At 36.2% G+C, this 13,424-nt stretch overlaps 1 protein-coding gene across 1 annotated transcript in view; it reads right to left on the reverse strand.

Annotated features, from left to right (window-relative positions):
- The window catches only part of LOC118850013 (solute carrier organic anion transporter family member 1B1-like), a 77,729-nt gene that overhangs the window by 51,664 nt on the left and 12,641 nt on the right, over positions 1-13,424 (reverse strand). Inside the window, exons 2-3 of the mRNA XM_036759187.1 lie at positions 8,850-8,993; positions 3,906-4,046 (exon numbers count right to left, since the gene is read on the reverse strand). Of these exons, the coding sequence (XP_036615082.1) occupies positions 3,906-4,043 (138 nt within the window). The 5' untranslated portion in view covers positions 4,044-4,046; positions 8,850-8,993. The remainder of the gene's footprint in view (positions 1-3,905; positions 4,047-8,849; positions 8,994-13,424) is intronic.

The raw sequence follows: 13,424 nt of genomic DNA on the forward strand, positions 1-13,424 counted from the left end.
CTGGGAGCTGGGAGCTGGGAGCTGGGAGCTGGGAGCTGGGAGCTGGGAATGGAGTGGAGCAGAGCCCAGCCTGAGTGGCGTGGACCAATAAGACCAGAAACCTGGCAGAGCTTGCCTTAGCTCCCCGAATCAGTTAGCTGTGGCAGTTACGAGACTTCTCAACCCACAAACACCAAAGACTGCGGAGAAGGTTAGTGGGAAAAGCTGCGGGAGCGGAAGGAGTTCGCGGTTCGGCTTCCAGCCCTGGGGGCAGCGGAGGTGGGGCAGCTACGGCTGTTGCTGCTTCCCGCTCCAGGCCCACCCGGTGGGAGGAATTAAGTGGGGATCAGAGCAGGGGTGCACAGCCTGCTGAGGATCTAAGCTTAGTTTGGGTTGGGGGTTCTTGCAGAAGGAGTAGTGCTGGTGTGGCAGAGCTGGCACCTCCCACCCCAAACGTGGAACATAGAAATCTCTAGTCTACAAGCAGTCATACCCCACTGAAAAACTCAAAGGTCAAGTTAGTTGGCTGGGAATATGGCCAGACAGTGAAAACGTGTCGAGATTCAGTCTCAGACTTTGCATTCTTTCTTTGCTGACAAAGAAGACCAAAACATACAGACAGAAGAAATTAATAAAGTCAAAGAGCCTACAACAGAAACCTCCAAGAAAAACATGAACTGGTCCCAGGCCATGGAAGAGCTCAAAAAGGATTTGGAAAAGCAAGTTAGAGAAGTAGAGGAAAAATTGGGAAGAGAAATGAGAAGGATGCGAGAAAACCATGAAAAACAAGTCAATGACTTGCTAAAGGAGACCCACAAAAATACTGAAAAATACACTGAAGATAACAACACCTTAAAAAACAGACTAACTCAAATGGCAAAAGAGCTCCAAAAAGCCAATGAGGAGAAGAATGCCTTGAAAGGCAGAATTAGCCAAATGGAAAAGGAGGTCCAAAAGACCACTGAAGAAAATACTACTTTAAAAATTAGATTGGAGCAAGTGGAAGCTAGTGACTTTATGAGAAATCAGGATATTGTAAAACAGAACCAAAGGAATGAAAAAATGGAAGACAATGTGAAATATCTCATTGGAAAAAACCACTGACCTGGAAAATAGGTCCAGGAGAGATAATTTAAAAATTATTGGACTACCTGAAAGCCATGATCAAAAAAAGAGCCTAGATATCATCTTTCAAGAAATTATCAAGGAGAACTGCCCTGATATTCTAGAGCCACAGGGCAAAATAGAAATTGAAAGAATCCATCAATCGCCTCCTCAAATAGATCCCAAAAAGAAATCTCCTAGGAATATTGTCACCAAATTCCAGAGCTCCCAGATCAAGGAGAAAATACTGCAAGCAGCCAGAAAGAAACAATTTGAGTATTGTGGAAACCCAATCAGAATAACCCAAGATCTGGCAGCCTCTACATTAAGAGATCGAAGGGCTTGGAATATGATATTCTGGAGGTCAATGGAGCTAGGATTAAAACCTAGAATCACCTACCCAGCAAAACTGAGTATCATGCTCCAAGGCAAAATATGGATTTTCAATAAAATAGAGGACTTTCAAGCTTTCTCAGTGAAAAGACCAGAACTGAATAGAAAATTTGACTTTCAAACACAAGAATCAAGAGAAGCATGAAAAGGTAATCAAGAAAAAGGACAAGAAAAAGAAATTGCAAGGAACTTACTAAAGGTGAACTGTTTTGTTGACATTCCTACATGGAAAGATGACGAGTATGATTCATGAGACCTCAGTATTAGGGTAGCTGAAGGGAATATGCATACATATATGTTTATGTATATATATGGGTGAATGTGTATGTATGTATATATCTATGTGTGTATATATATATATATATATATATATATATATATATAATATAGAGAGAGAGAGAGAGAGAGAGAGAGAGAGAGAGAGAGAGAGAGGACACAGGGTGAGTTGAAGATGAAGGGAAGATATCTAAAAGAAATAAAATCAAATTAAGGGATGAGAGAGGAACATACTGAGAGAGGGAGATGGGGAGAGATAGAATGGGGTGGATTATCTCGCATAAAGGAGGTGGGAGTGGGCAGTTCTGTGGGAGGAGGGGAGAGGGTGGATGAGGGGGGAATGAATGAACATTGCTCTCATCAGATTGGGCCTAAGGAGGGAATACCATACATACCCAATTGGGAATCTTACCCCACAGGAAAGAAAAGGGAAGAAGATAAAAGTAAATGGGGGGGGTGACGGAGGGGAGGGCTGATGGGGGTGGAGGTAGTCAAAAACAAACACTTTTGAAAGGGGACAGGGTCAAGGGAGAAAATTCAATAAAGGGTGATGGGTTGGGAAGGAGGAAAATAGTCTTTCACAACATGAGTATTGTGGAAGGGTTATACATAATGATACACATGTGGCCTGTGTTAAATTGCTTGACTTCTTAGGGAGGGTGGGTGGGAAGGGAAGAGGGGAGAGAATTTGGAACTCAAAGTTTTAAAAACAGATGATCAAAAACAACAAAAATGTTTTTGCATGCAACTAGAAAATGGGATACACAGACAATGGGGTGTAGAGATTTATCTTGCCCTGCAGGAGGGGAGGGGAGGAGGGGATGGGAGGGGAGTGGGGTTACAGAAGGGAGCTCTGACTGGGGAACAGGGCAACCAGAATGTACGCCATCTTGGAGTGGGTGGGAGGGTGGGGATGGGGAGAGGATTTGTAGTTCAAACTATTGTGGAGATCAATGCTGAGAACTAAATATGTTAAATAAATTAGAAAAAAAATGGAAAAAAATATATACTTTAAAAACTAAGTTGTAAGTAGTAGAAATTAAAAGTTTCATGTGGAATTCTATTTTTCTGTCCTTATTTGTATAGGGAAATGTTAGGTTTTTTACATATGTCAAGTTCATAACAATAAAGGCCACAAGGACCTGGCCAATCTTTTGCCAGCAAATGTCCACCTCTTTTTCTAATTCCAAACAAGAAAAGTTCATTCCTTGTAAAGGAGCAGAAGCATAGACATTCTTTTGCATGTAGTTCAAATAATAATAATAGCATCATTCCTTCTCTTTTCTGTCCCAAAGTATGGACTCAACTATTCACTTACCTGGGCAGTGCTGCAATGACTCATCCTAATCTGTTTTCATACCAACAAGTCTTGGGGTTTTCCCAGAGTGTTCATATGTGGGAGCTTACCATGAACATAGGACTAACATCAAAACTCTCTCCTCTTCTCCTTTCCTCAAGGTACTCAATAGAAGTCAAAAGTCAAATGATTATAATATTCACTCAATAGAAGATCAGAGAAGAATTAATTACAGTATAATAAGAGTCAACCCATAATTCTTAATCACAGTTTCCCACCAAAGTATACAGGACCTATGATTTTATCAATATAACAAGCTCCCATTGAACAATTTCCTCTCCCCACATAGATCAACACCTTCTTTGCAACTTAGAGTGTTAGAAAGTTTCCCAGTGTCATGTAGGCAGTATGTGTCAGAAGTGGGAGGTGAACCCAGGGCTTCATGACTTCTAGATTAATTCTCATTAAATTCTGCAACACTGCCTCTTCTGGAAAGTATTACTCCTCTCAAAGTAGAAACTTCTTTCCTCTTAATAAGTAAAGTTCTAATTTGTTGTTTTTGTTCAGTTATTTGAGTCACATCCAACTCTTCACAATGTCATTTGGGGTTTTCTTGGCAAAGACACCAGAGTGATTTGCCATTTCCTTCTCTAACTCATTTTACATATGAGGAACTGAGGCAAACAGGGTTAAATGACTAGTCCGGGGTCACACAGCTAGTAAGTGTCTGAGGACAGATTTTAATTCAGGAAGATGAGTCTTCCTGACTCCAGGCCCAGTATTCTATTCACTGTACTATCTTGCTGCTGCAAAACTTTTAATTATTTATTTATTCACAAAATATATCTCAACGAACCTTCAAGCTATGGTTGCACTTAGTTTTCTTCTTGACTGATGACATCGTAGCTGTTTGCTTGGTTGAATACTGACTTGAGTCGTTCCTGGAATCTGAAATATCTGTTTGCAGTGCTGTGTTTTCTTGTCCTGAATTCATTATCTGGGGAAGAAAATCAGATTCTATTTCATTATTTAATGTGTGAACTGAGCATGACTTTCCCAATTCCCCAAATCCAGCTTGTGACACATTACTCTGTGATGTATCATAAGGACTTCTAATGCTAGCACTGGGTGGAATGTTTGAGACTACCTACTCAACCCTTCACTTTACAAATCAAGAACTGAGACTCCAAGAGGTGAAGTAACTCAAATAGGACACAGCCAAATCGGAATGAAACCCAGAGCTCCCCTCCATACTTTGCCATAATTTTATCTACATATCGATCAATGTCCAGAATTATCTTCATAGATCTAATTGGTGAACAGCAAAATACTGAAAAAGAACACTGGTAAAAGGACTTTGTGTTTATTTCTGTAATTTGTCACTAACTACCTGTGTGACCTTTTGCCATGCACAATGACACTTAATTTTGGGGGTCTCAGTTTTCACATCTATAAAATGATAGAGTTAAATCATCTCAAATAAGGTAATATTTGTGAAGTACTTAGCCCAGGACCTGGCACAGTGTAGTCATTATTTAAAAGCTAGTTGTGACCATCATCATCATCATCATCGTCATCTCTCTCTAAGGGTACTTCCAAATAAAATGCCCTTTGGCTTAGGGCCTGTCTTTTTTTCATCCTCAATGCTAAACATAGTTCCTTGCACAGAGTAGATAGCTAATAGTTATCGAAAAAAAGAGATTTCCGGCTCTTAAAATTCTATGAATTAGTGCACTCAGGGGAACTATAAGATACCATTCTTCACCATGTTAATTTGTAAACTAGATGGAAAGAAAATGTTTATATATAAGAAGCAACAGGACAGTATAACAATGCACAATATTGTATGATAGGTTGTGTAGTAAAGATGTGAAATCTTATAAGAATTTAGAGAAGGGGGGTTATCATTGTAGGCTTAAGTAGACTTAATGGAGGAGGTAGGGCTTTAATTGGTCTTTGACCTTGAATAGGCAGAAAAAAGGGAGAAGGGCATTAAAAACATTCCTCATACCACATCACACCTGTCAGATTGGCTAACATGACAAAACAGGAAAATGATATATATTGGAGAAGGTGTGGGAAAATTGCAACACTAAGGCATCAAAGGTGGAGTTGTGAACTGATCCAACCATTCTGGAGAGCAATTTGGAACTATGCCCAAGGGGCTATAGAACTGTGCATACCTTTGATCCAGCAATACCACTTCTAGTTCTGTATCCCCAAAAGATCCTAAAAATGGGAAAAGATCACATATGTACAAAACTATTTATAGCGGCTCTTTTTGTGGTGCAAAGAATGGGAAACTGAGGGGATGCCCATCAATTGGGGAATGGCTGAACAAGTTGTAGCATATGAATGTAATGGAATACTATTGTTCCATAAGAAATCATGAGCAGGCAGATTTCAGAAAAACATGGAAAGACTTGCATAAACTGATGCTGAGTGAAATGAGCCGAACCAGGAGAACATTGTACATAGTAATAGCAACTTTGTGTGATGATCAGCTATGATAGACTGAACTCTTCTGAGTCGTACGATGATCTAAGTAAGCTCCAAAAGACTCATGCTGGAAAATGCTATCCACATCCAGAGAAAGAACTATGGAGTCTCAATGCAGATCAAAGCATACTATTTTCTCTTTTTTTTTTCTTTCTCCCAGTATTCCCCTGTTGTTCTGATTCTTCTTTCACAATATGACTACTGTGGAAAAATGTTTAACATGTTTAACACATGTTTAGTCTACAAATGTTGAAAACTAAAACTAAATAAAGGAATTAATTTAAAAAAGAACATTCCTCAAAGGGAAGTTCTAGATTAAAGTCTTGTACATCATGGGTCCAAATTCAAGGTCAGATAAATGCTGCTCTACCTTGCATGTCTTGGTGCCCTTGATCTGCCAAGCATGTAAAATTTTCACTATATTGTATAAAACATTTTTTATTTGCATATTCTTTATATGGATCCCCATTCATGTGCCTGCTTTGTGACCCTGGTTAATTCACTTAGACACTATTTGCTTCAGTTTCCTTAATTGTAAAGTGGGAATAATAATAAATATATCTCAAAGGTATTATAAGGATCAAATGATAAAATATTTGTGAAGTTCTTAGCATAGTGCCTAGCACATAGCAGGTGCTATAAAAAGCTATTATTATTATTATTTATTATTATTATCCCCATACATTCACACATATACTTTTCTATCTCTTAAATTATCTTTTTGGAGGCAATCAGAATAAAGTGACTTGCCCAGGTAGCAAGTGTCAAGTCCAGATTTGAACTCAGAAAGATGTGTCTTCCTGATTCCAGGCCTTGCACTCCATCTGCTATGCCACCTAGCTGCCCCAAGGAAATGTTAGTATATTGGAAAGATAACTGGATTTGAAATCAAATGAACTGCCTATATAAGAATCCACACTGTTTCTTGCAGAAACTAGGCAGAGACCAACATTTCCCACTGTATACCAAGATAAGGTCAAAATGGGTACTTGATTTAGACATAAAGGGAGACCTTATAAGCAAATTAGGTGAGCATGGAAAAATTTACCTGTCAAATCTATAGATAAAGAAAGCATTGAAGCAAAAAAACATTGATGAGAAAACAAGAGATAGAGAGCATCGTAAGAGTAAAATTGATAATTTTGACTATATAAAAACAAGCACAAGGAAAACCAATGTGGGAAGAATTAAAAGGAAAGCAGGAAACGGAAAAATTTACACCAAATTTCTCTTATAAAGGCCTCATATCTCAAATGTATAAGAAACTGAGTGAAATTTATAAGTATAAAAGTCATTCTCCAATTGATAAGTGGTCAAAGGATATGAACAGGCAATTTTCAGAAAAAGAAATTAAAGCTCTCTCTAGTCATATGAAAAAGTGCTCTAAACTATTAACAATTAAAGAAATGCAAATTGAAACAACTGTGAACTACCACCTCACATGTATCAGATTGCTTAAATGACATAAAAGAAAAATTACAAATGCTGGATGGGATGTGGAAAAATGGAGAAACTAATGCACTGTGGGTGGCATTGTAAACTGGTTCATCTATTCCTGAGAATAATTTTGATCTATTCCCATAGCCATAAAATTGTGTATACCCTTTGACCCAATAATACCACTACTTGGTCTGTATCACAAAGAGATCAAAGAAAAGAACCTGTATGTACAAAAATATTTATAGCAACTCTTTTTGTGATAACAAAGAACTGGAAATTGAGGGGATGCCCATCAGTTGGGGAATGGCCGAAGAAGTTGTGGTATATAATTGTGATGGGATACTTTTGTTCAGTAAGAAATACTGAGGGTGATAGTTTCAGGAGAAAAAAAAACTTAAGAAGACTTTATATGAACTGCTATAAAGTGAAGTGAGCATAATAAGGAGAACATTGTACACAGCAGGCCTGACAACCTGCAGTCAGTGGGCCAATTACAGCCTTCGGGCTGCTTTCAGCACTCCAAAGGGTTTTGGGCTGCCTGCTAAAAGTGAAGAGGAAAACATTCTTTGTATGTAGAGGAAATCATTTGGCATGCCCATAAGCAGCAGATTGTGCAGGTACTGGTACACAGTAGCAGCAATTCTGTGATGGTCTCCCAAACAACCCAGATCTTTTGCAGGCATGGGTGCTATTTATACATCTTATGCCAATTAGCTGTGTATCCTTGAGCAAGTCACTTAAATTCTTTGTACCTCAGTTTCTTTATAAAATTACTTAGTTGAACAAAATGACCTCTAACTTCCCTCCTACATAAAACTGTCAACCCAAAGGCAATAGAATGAATTATGGTTCTTCCCTTATCTGAACCAAGAGAGAGAAGGTAGAGTCATTTAATTTTAAAGCTGGGAAAGAATTTAGAAATCATGTCAAACACAACCATTTAAAGTAATTAAGGAATTTCCCAAGGTTGTATTGCTAGTTGGTAAAATGGTTGGGACCATTACCTAGGAATCTTCATTTCTTTTTATAGCACCAAGATTCCTCTCAAGTAGTATGTCACTGTAAAGTCATCCCTGTCCCAGAAGGCTCAATACACTTTCTGAGATTCTCAGAGTAACTAGACAGGGATTTTAATTGCCACTTTGAAAGTCTTGCAAAAAAAAGATACCATGAATCTCAAGGAATTGACGGGGTGGAAAAAGGGATACTATTCTTACTGTTTCTGGTTTCCTTTGAAATATCAATTCTTCTTAAACTCAGAACAAGTGCTCCTGAACCTAAAAAAAAATTTCTCCTAGAAGGAGAGTTCAAGTGTTCCCTTACATCTCCCTATTCACATTTGTTTCTCACCCTTACCCTCACCCCAATTACCATCAGTACCTTTGCTCATTGGTACCTGCTTATGTAAAATACCTGTTGATTGTGGGAAAGTTTCTCTGGGACAGATGAGCTTCCTTTATGAATTATTCAGAAAGTTAAATGGAGTCTATATATTTGGGTATACTAGGATAGGTGTGTTGGGAATGGGATAAGAAGAAGGTGGGAATAGGTACTCCACTCAGACTCTCTACCGTAGCCCCTTCTACCTTAGCTGCTAGGAACAACTCTGATGGTTTACTAAAGAACAGAAATAATATTTCTTACTTCAAAATTGATACATGCACAACCCTCAAACTAATCTAAGTAAAAATTAAAACCAGAGCACAGATATATGTAAAATAAACTTTGAGTAAATAGAACAACATCTTAAAATGAACTCCATGTAGAAAAATGGTAACATTTTTCTATGACCATTTATAATGTTTGCTCAATTTTGTAGGGGTAAAAAATATTCAAATGAACAAATCCAGAAGGTTCTTACCTAGAATTAGAATCCAACTTCAGCAAAATTATGTCCCTTCTTCAATTTGTTGACATTGCAAGAATGGTCTTTATACAGCCAAGTGTTTTTAAAATTTCTTTTCATCAGTCCGGTGATGATTAACTATCTTATCTGCTCATTGTCCTGGATAAATAGAAGTCAATTTCCAAGTTAACACAAACTGTCAGAAAACCAGTATTTCTTTTATGTTTCTTGTAAAGATATAAAATGATGGCATTGATATTTTCTCAAAATTTTAAAATTACATTATGTTAAAGTTATATCAATAGCATTAAAGTTGCATTAAGTATATTAAAGTTCACCACCAAGCTTAGTACTGTGAAAAGATTGTTGACTTGCCTAGACTTGACTTCACCTCTGGGAATGATTTGTAGGCATGTTTAATCATTTAAGATAGTCACCATACATACATACATACATACACATACACATACACATATACATATACATATACATATACATATACATGTACATGTACATGTACATACATACATACATACATACATATATATATATATATATATATATATATATATATATATATATATATATATATATAGTCTCCAGGAGAAGAATGTCTCACTTGGATTCTCCCATGTATTTTGAGCCATTCAACATAGAAAAGAAATCAAGATAATCTAGAACAAAACCAATGCTTTTATAGGTTCTGTTAGATTTCAAGAACATAAAATTCACTGCTTTTTCTCTGTATTAGAATGCAGAAGATTTTAACCATTTTTTTGTCATGGATACCTTTTACAGTTTGGTGAAGTCTATGGGATGCCATCTTGAATAATATTTTTAAATGCTTAAAACAAAATACATAGTATTATAAAGGAAATAAACTATATCAGAATACAGTTTTCAACCTTTTTTTAAAAAATGTGGGTCAAAGGCTTATTTTTTAGCAGTTCCAATAGTTAATATCATGCTGACAAATACTGGATATCCCTGTAAATAAGAATGTTTAGCCATGTGATTTGCTCTTCAATTACCAAGGAACAATTCTCAGGAACTTGGCTAAAATAAAGAGAACTTTGCATCATGAATTTACCATGTTATCAAATGGAAATAAATGGAAAACACAAACTTGGACTGTGTCTAGCCCTCAATAATTAATTTTATAGATTTGATAATTTCTAGTTTTAGGGGAAATTTTTGGACAAACAGATAAATACATACATTTTCATACACTAAAACATAAATGCTATGATTGCCACAGGAATTTTCATTTGCATATTTTGAGATTGTAAGAGCCCTAAGCCATTTGTTATAGATATTATATACCTGTGCAAGTGACATGCATGAGGATACCACTCTAAGGGATGAATTTGAAAGGACTTCAGTTTCATTTTGTGTTCTGTATTCTAACTGATGAATAAGATTTATGTGGAAAAAAACTGGAATGTATGTGTAAAAAAATGAAGTAGGTAGGTTGAAATATTGGGAATTAACAATAATATTACCTCACATTAATGTAGTGCTTTCTGGTTTATACAATGTCTTTCTCATACCCATATGAATCTACTGAATCTCCCCAACAGAGACAAGCCAACCAATTTTAACTGTGTCAAGAACTTGCAGAGTAAAGACTAAATGAGCAATGGGAAAACCTTGCCCTGGAACACACCATTTTGGGAGCACTGAAAGCTTACAAGTCTTTATCCTGAGCTATGAAAGAAAAAGATGAGAGAAGACAGAAGCTCAGACATTGCCCCAGATGTGTGTGGAGCTCAGTCCTAGCATTAAGTCCAAAGCTAAGAAGCAAACAGAAAGAATGATCCAAAAAAAGGAAGGAAGGTAACAAATGTTTATCAAAAACCTTCTATGTGCCAGTTGGTATAGTAAGCATATACCATAAAGAGTTATCATGGCTAAAGAGAAGATTAAGACACAAACCCAGAAGAAAAGAATGACTCAAAAAAATCTACAAGCAAAGCCACAAAAAATATAGCTTGAAAATTCCAGCATTCTTGAAAGAGATAAAGCAGGAGTTTAAAAAAAGAATCTTAACAGACTTCATTACAACCTAGAAAGACATATATAAAGTGATAGTGAGTGAGGGGAGCAGAACGAGGAGACCATTATGCATGATTACAGACACACAGTATCTGTAAGGACTAACTTTGATAGACTTGGCTTCTCTCATCAATGCAAGGACAATCAAAGACAGCTCCAAAAGACTCATGATGGAAAAATCTATGCACATCCAGAGAAAGAATTATGGAGTCTGAATGCAGATTGAGGCAAAATATTTGCTCTCTTTTTTCCCTTCTTTTTTTGGCTTTGTTTTTTCTTTCTCATGATTCATTCCATTGGTTATAATTCTTCTTTACAACTGGACTATTATGTAAATGAGTTCAATGTGAAGGTATACATAGAACTTGCATTGGATTTCATGCTGTCTTGGGGGGAGCGGGAGAAGATGGAGGGACAGAAAATTTGGAACCCCAAAACTTGTGGAACTGAGTGTTGTAAACTAAAAATAAAAATAAATTTATTTAATTAAAAACCACCCCCTAAATAAAAAAAGAATCATAAGATGATTTTAAAAGCAAAAGGATTGAAATAGAAGGGAAAATGGACAAAAAAAGAAATGAGACCTGTGAAATAAAAATATGCAAAGAGAAATGACAGCTTGGAAAAAAAGTGCCAACACTTGCCCAAGAAAATGATTTCCTAAAAATTATAATTAATCAAATAAAAGTTAGTAACTCCATGAGACATCAAGGGATATTAAATTAAAAAGTTTTTAATAGAAGAAAATTGAAGATATCCCATAGCAAAAACAACTGATTTGAAAAATAGAATAAGGCAAAAAAATTTAAGGATCATGAAATTTCCTGAATCCTAAACTAAGAGCTTAGATATGAAGCTTCAATAAAGCATTAAAGAAAATTGTCCAGACCTCTCAGAATCAAAGGGTAAAGTAAACATTGATAGAATAGGATAGTCATCTCCTGAAAGAAATCCCAAAATGAAAAATTTTAAATCCAGAGCTCCTAGGTTAAAGAATATATACTTCAAGTAGTTAGAAAGTAAGAATTCAAGTACTGATGAATTGCACAAGTTTCATCAACCACCACTTTGAGCAAAAAACATCAAATTTGATATTTCACAAGGCAATAGATGGAGGCTTATAACCAAGAATAATTTAGCCAGCAAAACATATTGTAAACCTACATGGTACAAAATTGAAACTTTAATGCAATAGAAGACATACCCATTCCTGACGAAAAGACCAGAACTGGTTAGAAAATTATTTGATTTACAAAAGAGTTAAATGCAGGATAAAAAGCAGTCAAAGGGGACTAAACAAGATAAACCTTTTTAAGTTCATAAGTAGGGAGATGATTTACGTATCCTCTCAGAACTCTTATCATCTGAATCAGAGAGGGAGTCTTATTAGGCAAAGACAAAACACTGAAAAAGACTGAACAGCAACCACAATTAGGCAAAGGTCTTTGGGGGTGTTTCTGTTAAAGTTTAAGATCTTAGAAGAAAAATAGAAAGGGAAGGAAAGAGGGGTGTACTGAGAGGAGAGTGAGAGGAAGAATGAGGAAAGTTAACACACATAAATGGGATGCTCAAGTAATGGGGTAGTGTGGTACATTTGAACCTCATCTCATCTAAACTGGTCCAAGGAGGGAAAAATATACATGCTCACACAGGTAGGTAAACAAATAGATTTCACCCCTTACAGGAAACAGGAAAGAAAGAGCTTAAGGGAGAAAATAAGGAGGGCTAATTAAAAAGGGATATTGTTGTTCAGTCATGTGTGACTCTTCATGACTTTGGGGTTTTCTTGGCAAAGATACTGGAGTGGTTTGCCATTTCCTTCTCCGAATCATTTTACAGATGAGGAAACTAAGATAAAAAGGGTTAAGTGACTTGCTCAGGTCACATAGCTAAGTGTGTGAGGCCAGAGTTCAATTCAGGAAGACTTCCTGAATCCAGGCCTAGTATTCTATCCTCTGAGTCACCTAGCAAAACAAACTCTTAAAGAGGAAAATAAAGAAAAGGTAAAGTGTAAGAAAAAAGACTGGAGGGAAACATGAAATTAAAAATCAAAACAGGAATGGATTAGAAAATAAGATCCAACAATATGTTGTTTATGAGAAAATAATTGATACAAAAAGATAAATAAAGAGTTAAATAAATGATCTGGAGTAGAATCTAGTTATGTTTTAGCTGAAGTAAAAAGGCAGGATTAGCACCCACAATTTCAAATAAAGCAGCAGCAAAAATAGAATTAATTAAAAACAAACAAAGGAAACTACATCTTGCTGAAAGGTACCATAGACAGGGAATATATATATCAATATTAAACATACATACAACAAATGATATAATCTCTAAATTATTAAAAGTCAAATATGTTAGGAGAAGTAAAAAGTAAAACTATAACAGTGGGGGGATCTCATTCCCCTCATCTAGATAAATAAATCTGAAATAAAAAAAACAAAAGAGAAGGGAATGATTTGTATGGAATTATAGTAAATTTGGATATGATAAATCTCTGGAGAATACTGAATGGGAATAGAAAAGAATACA

Source organism: Trichosurus vulpecula, chromosome 5 (assembly GCF_011100635.1).
Source record: "Trichosurus vulpecula isolate mTriVul1 chromosome 5, mTriVul1.pri, whole genome shotgun sequence".
Taxonomy (NCBI): domain Eukaryota; kingdom Metazoa; phylum Chordata; class Mammalia; order Diprotodontia; family Phalangeridae; genus Trichosurus; species Trichosurus vulpecula.